Raw genomic sequence first — 18,014 nt, forward strand, 5'->3', positions numbered from 1 at the left:
CTCCCTAAAACCGTGGTCAGGAGAAGAACCTCAATATCGGGTTCAGGGGCAATAAAATGCACACGGAGTTTTTTGTATCCTCACGGTTTCCCCTAAACCGCAATATCCAAGATTCCCACGCTAAAGCAGGGGCATCAAGGAAAAAGTGAATTACACTGTTCTTTATTTTCTTTTATCTGATTATTAATTCATCACTTTTTCATTTGCAAATTAACATGCAGAATTAATAACATAAGCTCGCACATCAGCATGCTAAGCTTTTCACCGTCTACCACCCATGGCAACAATAGAACAGTGCAATTTAAAACCATAATATAAATGTGATTTTTGTGATGCATTTAAACAATTAAAGAAAGAGCAAGCCAAAGCTCAAGGCTCTCCAGGTTTGTGATATCAGTCCCAAAGAGTTTTTTTTTTTGAATCTAGAAATATGACAGTGTAGCAAGATGACACAAAATATTAAACAATATGTAATAATGAATCATACTACTCGATATATGCTATTCCAAGGTCTGAATATCAATTTCCCAAAACTCTGTACATGCAAAATAAAACATTTGTATGCAGCACCCACACTGAATTGAAATTCTGCATTTTGCACAAATTAAACCCACATAAATGGGTTGCCGCACTGCTTTTCACGGCAGACCCTACAACAATTGATTATGGAAACAACCAGACCCCTTCATTGCAGAATGTTTCCAACACAAACACATGAAGCAGAATTCAAATGCACCTATCAGAGATTCTCATTTTAAACAATCATTCAGAATATTTTTAGAAACAAGATACGCATATTTCAAGTTGAAAAATGCTTCAGAATATTTCCACCGCATAGATGCTGATCAGAGATTCCCAATTTAAACATACATATAAAATATTTTCCAAAACAAGATACACATATCAGGAATTGAAAGTGCGTTAGAATATTTTCAACGCACACACGCAGATCAGAGATTCTCATATATATATATATATATATATATATATTCCAATGCCCAAACCCGCAGATTAGAAAGTTTGAACACTTTAGGTTCACGCATATGGGTCGTGATGCAGTATGTCACATGCTTGATACCCAATACACTGTTGGTATCGCAAGAACCCTACAAATCATACCAAACCCTACCTCAGAAATTGCAAAACCCTAACCCTACCAAACTATTGCATGGGATACCAACCTATGTTCCCATTCTTATTTGAAAGCAAAAGAGAACCCGTACCTTTTCGCTGGTTTTCCGGCAATCTTTCCGGCGATCGGAGGCATGGTCGGTTGGGCTGCTCCTTGTTGCTGCCGTGACCTGCGGTGGTTGCAGCCTTCCGGTGATCTACCACCCTCCGGCGCACGCACACAGATTGAAAGAGAGAGGGAAGAGGGAAGAGAGAAACGAGGGAGACGAGGGAGACGAGGGAGAGACCCCTCTCCCTTCTCTTTTATCGGCTGATCCCCCCCCTTTTCCTTGCCGAGATTGGTGGGGATCGGTTACGCCAGCCGACCCCCCCTTCCTTCCTTCCTCTTTAGAAACAGCAACTCTTCCCCAATTTGTAAAAAGGCTGCAGCCCGATATAGGGTTTTAAAAACCCTATCGGGTTATGGATCCGGGTCGGGTCTAACCCGGGTCCAAAAGCTTTCCTGCCCTTAAATTAAATCCTATGTATTCTTTTCTTTTAACGAGAGGGTCGGGTCCGGGTCTGCGACCTGCGGCTCGGGATCCAAACCCGACCGGACCCTTGCCTTCCACTAGGTATGGATCCATGGATTGGATCCAAATGGATCCAATCGTGGATCCCCTAAAAATACTCATCTATTATATATTTTTATATATATTTAATCCCGTATACGAATATATAGGGTATTTTACCTATATCTATATGGATCCTATCTGGGTATCGGATCCGAAATGTGGATCCCAAGCCCATACATACATTATATACGTAGTTATCTCTTAAATAATTCGCCAAATTGAAAAATTTTGCACTTATGTAATTACATATATGTTTTACGAGATAATTACATATATAAAGACCCCTTCATGGATCCCGGATCCGCGACTTGGATCCCGGGCCCAAATCACATTGTTATGAAATATATATCATAATATATTTAAATAAAAACCTAAAAATTAAGGTTATTATAGGAGATCCTGCACAAAGCAACCATTAGATGAAAAAAATATTTCACATCTATGGTCGGCAATTTGAGAAACCGAAAAAAGATTCAAATTAAGCTTTGGAACAACTCTTACTTTAGGAACAAATAGATTTTGAGAATTTTGAGAGTTAAGTGTTCCAATGTTGTGATTTTTAAAAAAGTCTCATCGGCCGTAGAAACACATGAACTTTTTGAATTGGTGCACACATCGGTTAAAGCATTTTCATGAGGGGTCATATGAAACGATGCTCTGTAGTCTAGGATCCAAGAATACATACCGGGTGATGATGTAGACGCAATGACCACACTCGATGTGGAGGAAGTGACTTTGAGAATTTGTTGTAGAGCCATAGATATTTGTCCAAGTGTTTCTTTAAAGTCTCCACTCTTGCCTTCTTCTTTGTTGGTGGTAGATTCTTCAAGAGAAGCCACCTTAGGCTTGAATGTCCTATTTAGCTTAGGGCAAGCGGGTTTGATGTGACCCGGCTCATAACATTGATGACACACAATCATCTTTTTTCCTTCATTATAGTTTCCTTGTTTTCCAAAATGGGGTGGTTTATAGGTTTTGACATGGTTACCGGGTTTGGATACGACAAATACTTCATCAATGTTTTTACTCATGCCAAGCCTAGTTTCCTCTTGTGTGATTTCGGCTATGGCATCTTCTATTGGAAGAAAAATAGATCTATGGAGAAGTGATGATCTCACTTGCTCAAATTCGGGACGTAGTCCAAACAAAAATTGGAACAATCGGTCTTGTTCCATTTATTTTTGTCTTAATTCGACATCCTCCATAGCCACCCATTTTGGCTCTAAAAGAGCCAACTCATCCCATAGTGGGTTTAATGCACTATAATAATCTTGTATACTTGAATCATCTTGTTTGGTGGTTCTAATTTTTTCTTGCAAAAAATATGCTCTTGCAAGGTCTTTTTGAGTATACATACCTTTCATAAATAACCAAGCCTCATTGGCTCGGCAGAATTTAGCTATATTGATACATGCCTTGAGTTCCACATTGTTCATGAACCTATGGCGTGGTTGTTTTCCCAATCTTCAACTTTCTTTTGGTGGTCTTCAATGGCTTTGAGCCGAGCATCTCCCTCAAGTGTCTTTTCTTGACCTCATTCAATCTTGGTGAGCTCTAATCGAGGTTTCGGAATGAAACCCATTACGTAGCCCCAAAGTTTTTTACCTTTGAGGTTGTTCTCCATTGCCGATGCCCACATCATATAGTTCTTTCCATTGAGCTTGAAGGATAGATCGATTTTTGGATTCCATGATGCCACCAAAGAGTGTGAAGGATGGAGACAATGAACGTAAAGATGAATATCACGCCTTTTCTTTTATGAACCGAATGGCTCTAATACCATGTAATAAAGTATGAGGAAAGGTAAAGAATGCTAAAAAACATTCACAATGTCCCACAATGGACTAATACACAAAAGGAACAATAGCCAAGTCCACTATGGGACAATACATACACAAGCTTTAAAGAAAGCACAAGCTAAAATATAAAGTCTCTTTATTGAGAGAAATAGAGAGAGAGAGCATTAAGGTTCCAATACATTAAGAATACAAAGGGGTTTACCCCTATTTATACACCCCAAAAGGGGGCTCCCATAGAGTCATTGGGAGCCCCCGGCGACTCTATGTGGGGCCCCTTTTTGGGTTGGATTTGAGACAAAAAATAAAAAATAAAAAAATAAAAAAAAGTAAAAAACAAAATAAAGAAATAGTTGTTTGCTAAAACAACTATGTAAAAAGACGATAATACCCCTATCGGGTATTATACATATATACATATATATAGACAAATATATATATGTATATATGTATAGTTACATATATTTTAACAGTGGACATACGTGTATGCATGTTTTATGTGCCATTAATGATTATGTGCCATTTCAAAATTGTTTTTGGTATTTTGGGTTGAAAAATTAGGCATTTTGGGTATTGTTTTATGGTCTCAAATTTAATTAAAATTAGAGTTTTAGCTTAAAAAACTTTTTTTTTTAAGTGGGCTATTGTTTTATTGGCTCTTGCATAAGCATGATAAGTCAAAATATATTTTGGGTATCTTAGTATCTTATGTGAAATCTGTTAGATTTCATAAAACCAAGAGCTTCATCATGCGTGGGGAGTGAAGAACAGAGGGAGAGAAGGAGCTGCTGAGAAAAACCTAATTCCCAATACAGGAATCGGCTATTGAACCTCTCATTATATGTTGTTAGTGATACAAAGAGTTTAGGATACCAAAATACCCTTTTACAATACAAAACAATTATATATGTGCCATTAATGAGATAATATAACACATGTTTATAACACATGATTACGATATTCGGGTCTGGGCCCTGACCCGAGACCCAAATACATCTTTTCACCCTCCCTCAAGTTGTGCATGGTTTTGAACCATGAACAACTTACCTTTTAACATCCAAAACCTGTCTTTAGTCAATCCTTTTGTGAATATATCAACCACTTGATTAGTAGTCCGTACAAATTCAGGCTCAATCTCCTTCTCTTCTACCTTTTGTCTCACAAAATGTTTATCTATTTCGATGTGTTTGGCCCGACTGTGATAAATGGGATTAAAGGACATATTGATGGCACTTTGATTATCGCATAAAAGGAGGGATCGAGAGATCAATTCTCCCACTTCTGTCAGCAAGTGCCTAATCCAAGTAGCTTCAGCAGTAGCGGTTGTTATTGACCTATACTCGGCTTCTGTACTTGATCTAGCGACAACATTTTGTTTCTTACTACTCCAGGATACCAAATTCATCCCAACAAACACACAGTAGCCAGATACAGATCTGCGTTCATCTGGATCACCCGCATAGTCTGCATCAGTATAGACAATAATTTCATGTTCAGTTTGCTCATTGGTCCTTTTTCTGTACAAAAGTCCATCGCCAACCGTTCCCTTCAAGTACTGAAGTATCCGTTTAACCGCTTCCATATGTCCTTCACGCGGCTCATGCATGAACTGAGAGACCTGATTTACTGAGTAAACAATATCAGGTCTAGTGAAAGTAAGATATTGCAACATGCCTATTATGCTACGATATTTTGTAGGATTCTCATATAGATCTCCATCTTGAGAACTGAGTCTCTGGTGAAGGATGCTAGGAGTTCCCAAGGGTTTGCAATCTTTCATACCTTCCTTATTGAGAACATCAATAGTGTACTTATGTTGGGTGAGATTCATCCCTTCAGAAGTACTGTCAACTTCAACTCCAAGGAAGTATCACAGTTTCCCAAGATCCTTCATTTTAAATCTCTGATTCAAGAGATGTTTGACCTTATCAATATGAACTTTGGAATTACCTGTGATGATAATATCATCCACATATATTAACAGCAGAGTAACCACATCTTGGTTCTTGAATATAAACAGAGAATGGTCAAGGAGAGATCGCCTAAAACCATATTTTTGTATTTCAAAAGAGAAACTATCAAACCAAGAACGGGATGCCTGCTTTAATCTGTATATCGCTCTTTTTAATTTGCATACGTATTTAGTAGGATTTCCTTCTGCGTAGCTAGTGTGTTGTTCCATGTATACTTCCTCCTTCAAATTTGCATGGAGAAAAGCATTTTTTTACATCAAGTTGACTAATTGTCCACTGATGTACAACAACTATAGATATTATGACTCTGATTGTCCCTATTTTCACAACTGGACTAAAGGTCTTATCATAATCCTGTCCTTGCTCCTGTGTAAAACCTTTTGCTACAAGTCTCGCCTTGTACCGTTCTATAGTTCCATCCGGTTTGTACTTTATTTTGTACACCCATTTCGACCCAACTACATTTCTGTCAGGTGGTCTGGGAACAACATCCCAGGTACCACATTCATGTAGAGCCCCCATTTCTTCATTGATTGCTTCAATCCATCTTTTAGAATTTGTTGCTTGAGAAAATGTTGTGGGTTCATCTTCCTTGCTCAAGGTAGTTAGAAAAAGTTGAAAGTCCAGTGAAAAGTTTTCATAACTGACCCATCTTTCTATCGGATGACGAGAGCGGGTGGGTCTACTAGTGGATATAGAAGGTGTATCCATTTCCTGATTAAAGATAGGGGGTGCATCCCTTTCTCGTCGGGTATAAACAAGACCTTTATACCTTTCTGGACCCAAAGATGGCTCTGTACTCTCCTGTGCAATCAGCCTATCAGCAGACATAGATCCTTTATCCTTTTGATCACAACCTGAAAAACAAATATCACTAGTACCAGAGAAAAGCTCAGAATTCAACCAAGGATGATAGACCTCAACTTTGGAATTTGATTCAGAAGGAGGAATGCGTCGATGATCAAAATTCAATTCATCGAAGGCAACATTTCTTGATATTTTGATGCGATTGCTCATGGGATCATAGCACCTGTATCCTTTATAATTATCTGCATATCCCACAAACCTGCACTTCAAGGCCTTGTCCTGAAACTTATGTCTCATTGAATTTTCAATATGAACATAACATACACAACCAAACACGCGCAAATCATGATAGTTGGGCTGAACTTCAAATAGGAAAAAATAAGGAGATTTGTTCTCCAGAATAGTCATGGGTAATCGATTTATCACATGAACTGCTGAATGAAAGGCTTTTGTCCATAGAGTAATCAGAAGATTACTATTATGTATCATACTCATTGCACTCTCGACAATATGACGATGCTTCTTTTCAGCAATTCCATTTTGCTGAGGTGTATGAGGGCAAGACACCCTTCTCTTTATTCCATTACTTTGAAGAAAATTAGTAAAATCACTTGAAGAGAATTCACCTCCTCCATCACATTGGAAACAAAGAATATTTTCAAAAAATTAATTCCTGACAAAGGTATAAAAATTTTGAAATAATTTGAAGGTCCCAGACTTGTGTTTCATAAAGAAAATCCAAGTATAACGAGAATAATTGTCAACAAATATAAGGTAATATTTAGTTTCAGATAAAGAAGCAACTGGGCCAGGCCCCCAAACATCAGAACAGATAATCTCAAAAGGTCTTGAAGCTCTTTTATTGATAGAATGAAAAGGTAAAACATGACTCTTACATAAGAGACAACTAGAACATTTGTTGTGATTGGCATTTATTCCTAAACTAGACTTGGGGATGAGGTTATTTAAAACCAGCTTCTCAATGAAATTACTACTGCAATGACCTAAATGACCATGCCAAAGATTTGGCTTATTGGACTCAGAGACACTAAAAACACATGTAGGAACCACTGAGGACGACGATGAGGAGAGCGGACACGAGAGGGAGTATCTTCTTGAAAAACATACATATTGCCTTATCGTTTTTTTTTAGCGAACGTCTCCCTCGTGCAGAGATCCTTGACAAGAACAGGAGTAAATTCAACTGAAGCATTGACATCATCAACAAGCTTGGAAACAGAAACAATATTTTTCTTGATGTTGAGAGCATAAAGAACTTTTGAAAGACTGAGAGAGGACTTTGTCATGGGTATAACAGAATTTCCAATATGAGAGATAGAATGATGAAATCCATCCCCAGTGACTATACTATTTCTACCAATGTAAGGAACAAGGTTTATGAGCTTACCTGCATCGCCAGTAACATGAGTCGCTGCCCCAGAGTCCACATACCAAGTACTTTCCTCATTCTGTTTCAGGTTTAATCCTACTAGGGCTGACAATAACAATTTTTTTACTTCTCCGCTGGCCTTTGTGTTATCTGTTCCTCTCTTTGCTTCAGTCTGTGCTGTTTTTCTTTTATTTAAGGGATTAAACCAACAGTTAGCTTTGATGTGCCCCCTTTTATTATATAGAAAACAAATAGGAATTGGCCTCTGTCGCTGTGAGTTGGGATGTATGTTGGGTGTAGGTAATAGTCCACGGGCTCCTTGTCCACTTCTTCCTTGTCCTCCTCTTCCATTAACAACATAATTTCCTCGTCCATAGACTACTCCTGTGGCAAGGACCTCTTGCGTCCCTGTATGCATATGTGATTCTTCAGAAAACCCTTTTGCACGTCGGTCTTCAAATCTAGGCAGATCAGGTAGACACAATAAGGAAGTAACAATCATATGATAGTCAGGCCCCAATCCACTCAGAGTTTCTTGTACCATATCTTTATCAGTCACTACACGCCCAACCACTGCTAATTGATCTGTGATGATCTTCATTTTGTTTAAGTATTCCATGATAGTCATGGAGTCCTTTCTTAACATCTGAAATTCCCTTTAAAGAAATACAATTCTGGCCTGAGAAGACTGTGAATATGTCTGAACTAGTCTGTCCCAAAGTTGCATGGCAGTGCAGTCATCTGGAATTGCCACAAGCACTTCTTGTGACAATGTAGAGGTAATGTAAGCAACTAGCACCTGGTCTCTTTTCATCCAAGTCACAAAATCTGGATTTCTAACATATACTATGGTAGATGCTCCTTTATCGTGATATAAACTCTGGTGGAACTGGAACAGATCCATCCAGATGTCCAGAAAGATCCTGACTCTTAATGAAAGGAATAATTTGCCTCTTTCAAGTCAGAAAATTGGAATTGTTTAATTTTTCAGACACGAGTTGGCTAAGGAAGCTTGAAGAAAGACCAGATTGAGAAGGAAAAGAATCCATGTTTTATGATAGGAATAAGGAGAATGTGTCTAACACACAACCCGATGATAGCTAAGAAACCGGTATATAGAAAGACAGATTTCAACTCCAAGGGAATTCCTGCAGTCTCTTACTCTCTTTTTTTTTTTTTTTGCTGATACTGACAGAGTAGTTACGCAGATGGCAAAAAAAAAATAACTGAAACTTCTTTCCCTTTTTTTTTTAGAATAACTGTATCGGGCTATGTGGAAAACAATAACAATAATCAAGAGAAAAAACTGAAAATAAAACCAAATCTGATATCCAACTTAGATGTACTATTGAATTCAGATATGTAACTATCCAGATTTGAAAGAAGGCAATCACAGAGTACGCAAATTTAGGAGAAACACGTAAATTAATCTCAGACCCAATTTGATTTAACACATTCAAGGGTAAAGATAATAAAAATATCAAACGACAGATGGAGTCAGATCTGATCAACAGGGAGAAAACGAGGTTGATAGACAGCCTATCACCTGATCTGATTTGATTCTGATTAACAGGTTGATTTAAAACAAACTGAGATTAAGAAAAGAAAAAGAGGATCACGCAGAAACTATCGATGGGTGGAAGACGTGATCAGATGTGAATCTAATCAGGGTCGTTACAGTAGAGAGATGCAGTAGAGAGAAAGAGAAAAGTGCAGGCACGAGGAAGAAGAGATAACAAAATTGATTTTCTGACTTGTGAGGCTAATCAACCTTTTTTTAGACATACCTTTTGGAAGCAATCCCAGATCCAGCTCTAACGTGGCTCTGATACCATGTTAGATTTCATAAAACCAAGAGCTTCATCATGCGTGGAGAGTGAAGAACAGAGAGAGAGAAGGAGCTGCTGAGAAAAACCTAATTCCCAATACAAGAATCGGCTATTGAACTTTTTATTATATGTTGTTAGTGATACAAAGAGTTTAGGGTACCAAAATACCCTTTTACAATACAAAGCAATTACATATGTGCCATTAATGAGATAATATAACACATGTTTATAACACATGATTACGATATTCGGGTCTGGGTCCTGACCCGAGACCCGAATACATCTTTTCAAAATCTTGGTGTTCATATTTATATCTTATGTGTTCCTTCATAATTTTTGTAGTTTTAAAGTTATTAGATTATTGCATATACATGAATTTTGATCTCTTTGTAAGTATCCATGATTAGTTGTACTTGTGTATACTTTTAGTTTTCCATATGGTTATTTAAAAGTCTCTATATATGCTTTTGCCATCTTTAATGTTGTATGCTATTGTCGTCTCATAGTAGACTTGCTTATATTGACCATGCATATAATTGTATATGATCACATCATTTGATATCTTGTTGTGCATATAATTGCACTATACTCATTTTAAAGTTTTCATCTACCTTTATTGGATTTGATGTAAAACTTTATTCTTTTAAATTGGTTCTTATATATGAACTTACTTATTTGGAAACTGATTTTCGTGAGTATGTATTGCCTCCTTATGGTATTTATTTTGTCCATCACAGATTTTTATATGATGCCTCATTTATTTTTGGCCTTGTTGTTGTTGAATCAAAGTTGTTTGTTGGGGTGAGTTGTGTGTACCTCAATTTTTTGTCAGTTTAGATTGTCGGCTTATAGTTTGGCTCTAAATGACGGTTGTTTGATCTCTGGTTCTGTGGGTATGTTATATCACTCATTTGTTTATTTGGTCATTGTTATTATTGATGCTTATAATTATGTTTATCTGTGATGACTATTTATTTTGAAACCATGTTGTTTCGAAAGATTCTTAAAATTGATAATCTTATTCTTCTCGATGACGTTAGTTTGTTTTCATTACAAGCTCTCTTACCTCGTGTGTTGCTCCTATTGTACCTCTCATTCATTATATGTAGACAAGAGATTGTTCACATTTTCTTGTGTTTTTAGGCCATTGTTGGCATTGTGATTATACTCTTGAGCTAGTCGCTAATACACTTGATTTTTTAGTGTTATTATATGTAAACAAGAGATGTTTATTCATACTTTTGTGTGTGATTTTAGCTCACCATTGGCATTGTGATTATGCTTTTGTTCTAGTTGCTAATACATTTGTTTTGAGTGTCATTATATGTAAACAAGAGATGTTTATACACACCTTCGTGTGTGTCTTTGGCCTTTTAGTGGTATTATGTCTATGCTCTTGTTCTAGTTGCTGATAAACTTGATTTTTGAGGTTTGGAGGTCTAGTGAGGTGATTGCTTATAGTGGTCGAACTATTGTTGAGATTTGCAAAATATCATTTCTTGATATTTGTGAGATTTTTAAATCTTTTCATATCTTTTGCAAATTGGTGTTGTTTGCACATATCATTCCTTTTATTATGTGAGATTTTTTAAAATCTTTCCATGATTTTTTTATACTTTTACTACTTGTATGGAAAAATGCTTATTGATAAAATTTCATGCATTTCATTTATAGCATATATATATATATATATATATATATATATATATATATATATATATATATATATATATATATATATATATATATATATATATATATTTTTTTTTTTTTTAAATTGTTATTTGGTTGTCTATACTTAAACTCATTATAGGATGTGTGAGTGAATTTTAATGGGTTGTGATTTATGGGATTGCTCTCATTCATTATTTTGTGCATTATATATATATATATATATATATATATATATATATATGTGTGTGTGTGTGTGTGTGTGTTTCTAATTGATTATCTTGTCTATATTGTTGTATGCATAAATTTAATTAGTTTTTGAAGTGTTATACTTTATATGCATGTTGTTTTTAGTATAATTTGATGATTTGTTCTATTTGAAGTGTTTTTATAAAATTTTGGGATATTATTAATACATGATTGTTTATCTCTTCTTGATAATTTAAATGTTTTTTAAGTGATTAAATTCTCCTGTGATCAATATTTATGTTTTCTTGAAAAATATGTTAATTATGGGCTTATGCTTGTCTAAAATGTTTTTTATAAATTTTATATATGAGGTGTGCTCCTCTTATCTTGCTTGAATTGTTACTAATGTTTCTAAAAATCTTTAAATTATTACTTTGTTCTACTTGAGTGTTATCCTTGTTCAAAATATACATACTAGTTTTTTTTAACTATATAACTATTTGGTTAGGATATCTTCTAGTTGAAATTTGTGTTTCGTTCTCTCTACCGGTTCTTAAAGATGCAATAGATTGAAAAAGGAATATGTTTGATACATCGTATCATGAAGATGGAGATAGCTGATTAAGGCGTTTATGGATGATAACCAATGAAGACATTCAAAGACTTATATTTGCAAAATTCTCTGATGCGTCATAAAGATGGAGACTCTCAATGAAGTCACTTGAAGACTTGGATCCTCTCTATTGACTCTTTTTTGTATTTCCAAACTTTTGGTATATTACACCATGGGGGAGTGTTATGTTGTATATATATTTTATTTATAATGATGTAATAGTTTATATCCTCTAGGGTTATTTTTTTCATTTCATAGCATTGTAATGGGTTGCACCCATTAGGGGTACTTTAGTTCTTTTAGTTTATTTTGTTCTTTTTGTCTTTTTCTGTTTTTATAGGGATTATTTGGTTCAAGACCCAATAGAGTTGTTGGGTTCTTTTTGCACTAGTCAACATAGAGTTGACTAGTCAATAGTGCTGTTGATCCTCCCCATTGACTCTTTTTTGTATTTCCAAACTTTTGGTATATTACACCATAAGGTTTAGGGGGAGTGTTAGGTTGTGTGTGTGTGTGTGTGTCTATATATATATATATATATATATATATATATATATATATATATATATATATATATATATATATATATTTATTTATAATTATGTAATAGTTTATACCCTCTAGGGTTATTTTTTTTTTATTTCACAGCATTGTAATGGGTTGCACTCATTAGGGGTACTTTAGTTCTTTTAGTTTATTTTGTTCTTTTTGTCTTTTTCTGTTTTTATAGGGACTATTTGGTCCAAGACCAAATAGAGTTGTTGGGTTCTTTTTGGACTAGTCAACATAGAGTTGACTAGTCAATAGAGTTATTGGAACCATAGTTTAAAAACTCACCAGGTCAACCTGGTAACTCGGTTGACTCAACTCGGATTGCCCAGTCATTGGATCAAAAACAAGTACAAACTCGTTTTGAACCAAACCCGGCCGAGTCACCAAGTTAACCCGATTGAGTCATGGACGAGTCAACCAAGTCATGGGGCGAGTCATATATATATATATTCATATATAATATATTATATATATAATTACATATATTATATGAAATATAATATAAATATTATGTATATTATATATAAAAATATGATTATACATATATTAATAAAATTGTACATTAAATATATTATAAAAATATCATATAATATATATTATATATAATATATTGATAAAATATTATAAAATATACATAATATATACATATATTTATAATTTTATATAAGATATAAAGTTAACATAACCCGACCGAGTCACGGGTCATTCAAGGATGACCCGATTGACGAGTCAACGAGTTTTAAAACCATGGTTGGAACAGTTCAACAACTAGATTTATTGCTTCCAACAACTCTATTTGAGACTACCTCTTGTGTATAAATAACGTTGAACCCCGCTTTTGTTCTCCAATGCTCTTCTAAAGCATTCTAACTCACTTTGTGAGTATTATGAATACAATGTTATTTATTTTATTCTTGCTTTTATGCTTTAATGCATGGTATTGCCCTTAGTGACTGTTTGTATTGCCTATGTTGGCACCTTGTATTATCCTACGGTGGACTTGTGCATGTGCACATTGTGTTTGTGTTATCGTAAGTCCTTTGTGGTTCTTGCTTTTGTTTTTCTACATATTTCATGAGAGTTTCAACCTGAGAAGAACCTCTTTGTAGATGATACAAGCCACTGCATTTAGGTGTCGATCTTTCTACAACTAGCACCGCATGATCAACCAACTTGTCTCTTAGGGACTTTATCTTCATTTCTTCAGCCATGAGCTTGGCTAGAACTTTAGTCAAAGTAGGCAAGGTATCTTTATGATGGATAACACTTTCTTATATTATCAAACTCAAGACAAGTGCCATGATAAATTCTATCTCTCTTACTCTTGTTTCTTATTCTCTACATGTAAACAAGTCTTACAACCTGCATAAGTCTTGCAATGGCTGGTGTTTCCATATTAACGATGGCATCCCACGGTTGTTGAATATCAGTATCGAATGCTTGAATTGACTTATTTTCTTATCTTAGCGCCTTTAATTCTTGAACCAATCGACGCTTCGCAGTCCAACTGGCTTATTTATATATACTCACTGAAGAAAGTTCTAAGCATCTTTTGCTTCTTCAAACTTTGTCAAGTTGATTGCTTTCCCATGCTCAATTGATCCAAGCAACCAAGACTTGACTCAAGCATTGTTCATCCCCCAATCCTCAAGGCCAGGCTCTCTAGCTTTTGATTTTTGGGTTAGTTCCTTCTAAAAAATCAAATCTCTCAAGTCCCTTTCCTCAATTGACATTCTTGATAAATTCAGCCCATACTACATAATTGGTCCCGTTGAACTTTATCAACTTTGTCATTTATATTATAAGTCTATATTGATGCAAAACAAATGGCTGCTCTGCAAATCCCACTCAGCTGAACCAAAAGCCAACAAATCTAGGGCAAGAAAAAACTAAAATAGGGTTGCCTCTCCATGACACTATGAAAATCATAATATCCTTCCAATGAATGTGCATCTCGCCAGAATACCACTTCCACATGCTTTGTAGCCTGTAGGTCCAAGAACAGCTCTAAAAAGTTCAATTCCAGGTTCTAAAAATTTCAAAATGGCCTCAGAATCAAGAACCTTGTTTTTCTGATTTCAGGTTAAAAATCCTTGAAATTTTCCTCTCAATATCAGTCCAAATTGACTAGATTTGTTTCTAAATCCTCTTTTCTAATGTTAGTACAACATACTTTGGTCAGGAACCCTTCCAAAATGGCCTAGGCCGTTCACATGGAGGTGTGTTAGCTTCAGCTTCACAACCAGCCATCCATGACCTTTTTCGATGGATCCAATAGACCCTTTCAATCTGCTTTGAGCCTCTACAGCACTAACAAGACTCTTCTCACCCTTCTCCTATGACTTTGATATCTGTCAAGGAGATAGGTATGAGAGAATGAGAAAAACCCAAGTTCCATCAGGCTGCACTTTTCATTCTATTCAATTCAAATTGATCCCTTCTTCTACACTACAAAAAAAGGACAAAAATACCCATACCAGGCTGATTACAAGTGTGTTCATTAAAAAAGAGAGAGAGAAATGACCACTATGCCCCTTTACTACACATTTTAGCAATGCTTAGGCAAATGCCAGTTTACACTTATGATAGTTACCTTAAGGAAAATCTCTCATAGATACCTGTAGAGAAATGGTTTTTAATCTCCCCTCGTAACGGGAAAGACAGTGATCTTTATTAGGACCATAACATGCTGCAAAGATTGACTTCCTTTTCCTTATCCAGCAGTATTTTTTTACACATTAATACATGCAATGATATGTAAATCCAACAGCTCAATGCGGCATTATTCAAGAGCTGATGTAGTAGAAAGAACAAAATAGTGCACTTATCATTATAATGGATAAGATCCTGTCAGTAAACAAAGTCTAACAGTTGAATTTGTTTTATTTTCAGATTTTTAGAGTTATGATAAAATCATGTTAGGACTTAGGAGTTCTTCTGATGGTTTCATTTGTCCTACTATGGTATTGAAGAATTTCTTACTACTCCATGTTGCTTATGTTGTTCTCAGGTAATCACTCGAACATGGCAAACTGCTCACAAGATGAAGTTTCAACGAGGAAATTCAGTTGAGCCTATGGGTAGCCAAAATGACAACTTTCGAATAAAAAGATACATTGCAAAGTACACAATAAACCCAGCAATAGCCAATGGGTTTTCCCATATTCTTGGTTCAGTTGAGGTGTGTCCATTTTTGCTAAGTTCTTTTATTTTTATTGTTCCATTTATTTTGTTGTTTTATTTGTGCTACATCTTGAGGAAGTGGATGTTTCCATATGAATTGTCTAGCACAATTGGTTTGATTAAACCATAGTAACAGCTAAAATATTCACCTGGAATGCATGGTTCTTAATCCTAGAACATGTTTAGGTTTTCTGAGTTACTGAAATTGTTTAGAGAACTGTAAATTGTGATAGGTTCTTCAGTCTCCGAATTTGGTTGCTCATCAACACTAATTATGATGCAAAAGTTTTTAGATCCATCTTCTATTTTATTAAATATTTAGATGCCTTATAAGCTTCAGTTTGTTCCCTAGAATGTGAAGCTGAAAAGTACAAACATTATAGTATGAATATTTGTAGACGATTCTTTTCCCTTTCTAATCAGTTTGCTATATATGTTAGTGAATTTGAGATGCATTTTTTTACTACTGACATGATTATTTTTATCTGTACAGATAGGGAAATTAGCTGATCTGGTTCTGTGGAAACCTTCCTTCTTTGGTTCCAAACCAGAGATGGTGATGAAGGGTGGTTTTATTGCATGGGCAGATATGGGAGATCCAAATGCTAGCATTCCTACACCTGAACCTGTAACAATCACTTCTTTTTACTTATCCATTTCACATCAGTGTTCTAAAAAAATTGCTTTGCCCTTTTCTAGAACGGCTAGTTTCTTGTGCAAAGTAGATAATTCATCAACTTTTCTGTTGAAAACTTTGGATTGTTGACATTGAATCATACAGTTTCAGGTAAATATTCTATGATTAGGTTATGACATTAAGTGCTGTGGGCCTTATTGCATTTAGGTTGGAGTGAGCATTCATATTTTTGCAGTATTTGGCTGAGGGAAAATCAATGTGGGACCACAGCTGTGAAATGAGGGCTGAAAAATTATGGTCACAAGTATTAGAATAGTTTGTAAAATGCAATACAATATGGGAGCTCTAGAATGTTTACTTTTGTTAAATCATACTTCCATACAAATTGCATGTAATATATATATATATATATATATATATATATATATATATATATATATATATATATACATATATATATATAGAGCTCTAGAATGTTTACTTTTGTTAAATCATACTTCCATACAAATTGCATGTAATATATATATATATATATATATATATATATATATATATATATATATATATATATATATATATATATATATATATATGCCTGAGTGGGATTCTGTGGGACCACAGTTGCCAAATGAGGGCAGAAAATGTATGGCAATGAGTATTACATAGTTTCGTCACATGCAAGACAATATAGAAACTCTAGAATGTTGTATCATACTTTCATATGAGATTTGTGTGGGTGTACAGTTTTCTGCTAATTTATATTTCTGAATTCCATTTCTTTGTTAATTGGAATTGCATTTCCATGCAGGTGTTTATGAGGCCCATGTTTGGTGCATATGGGAAGGCAGGAAGTTCCACTTCTATCGCCTTTGTTAGCAAGGCAAGTGATACTTTGATTCTACATAGGAACTATTTGGGGTGATCTCTTTTCATGAATTTATTTCATCAATCATTTTATCTAGTCCATTTCATCAGTCATTTTATCTAGTTCCTAGGATGGTTGATCTGGTTTTTGTATCCAGGCTGCCAAAGAAGTAGCTATTGACAAGTTGTATGGCCTTAAGAAAAGGGTGGAAGCAATCAGTCATGTGCGAGGGCTAACAAAGTTGGATATGAAGCTCAATGATGCACTCCCTAACATAGAGGTGGATCCTGAAACATATCAAGTTACAGCAGATGGCGAGGTTCTTACCTGTGAACCAATAAGTGCAGTTCCACTCTCTCGAAATTACTACCTTTTCTAGTCTTCAACAGGCACCTTTTCTTCTTCTTCTTTTATCCTTGCTCGTCTTTGTATCTTGTCCATATACTTCAACGGGAATTTTTCATATAATCTTTAAATTTCATATAGAACAATGCATGGATAGTTCTGTAACTTAATTTGCAAGGAATATAAGAAGATTTTTATATCATTTAAGAGTTCTGTGTTCATGCAAATGCTATATCCGCATCAAGTTATAAGGGTTTTGTTTTCAAATGTTTAAGCTGCTACTAACGAACATTTCGATATAAAAGTGCCTTGCCAGCTGTTACTCAAATTCAGGCAAAGGCTGAGATGTATAACCTACTGCTAGACTCAGCTGGGTCTGTGATTGGATTTTCTTTTAAGAGTCAACTGCAGTTTCATTC

The 18,014-nt window shown here is 35.2% G+C and overlaps 1 protein-coding gene across 1 annotated transcript in view; it reads left to right on the top strand.

Moving 5' to 3' along the window:
* Positions 1-17,796, top strand: part of URE (urease) — a 181,110-nt gene extending 163,314 nt beyond the window's left edge. Inside the window, exons 15-18 of the mRNA XM_090001615.1 lie at positions 15,576-15,746; positions 16,242-16,376; positions 17,194-17,265; positions 17,408-17,796. Coding sequence (XP_089857741.1) covers positions 15,576-15,746; positions 16,242-16,376; positions 17,194-17,265; positions 17,408-17,629 — 600 coding nt within the window. The 3' untranslated portion in view covers positions 17,630-17,796. The remainder of the gene's footprint in view (positions 1-15,575; positions 15,747-16,241; positions 16,377-17,193; positions 17,266-17,407) is intronic.
* Positions 17,797-18,014: the final 218 nt, after the last annotated feature.

The sequence above is a fragment of the Nuphar pumila genome, chromosome 3 (assembly GCF_984573655.1).
Source record: "Nuphar pumila chromosome 3, dmNupPumi1.hap1.1, whole genome shotgun sequence".
NCBI classification, from domain to species: Eukaryota; Viridiplantae; Streptophyta; class Magnoliopsida; order Nymphaeales; family Nymphaeaceae; genus Nuphar; species Nuphar pumila.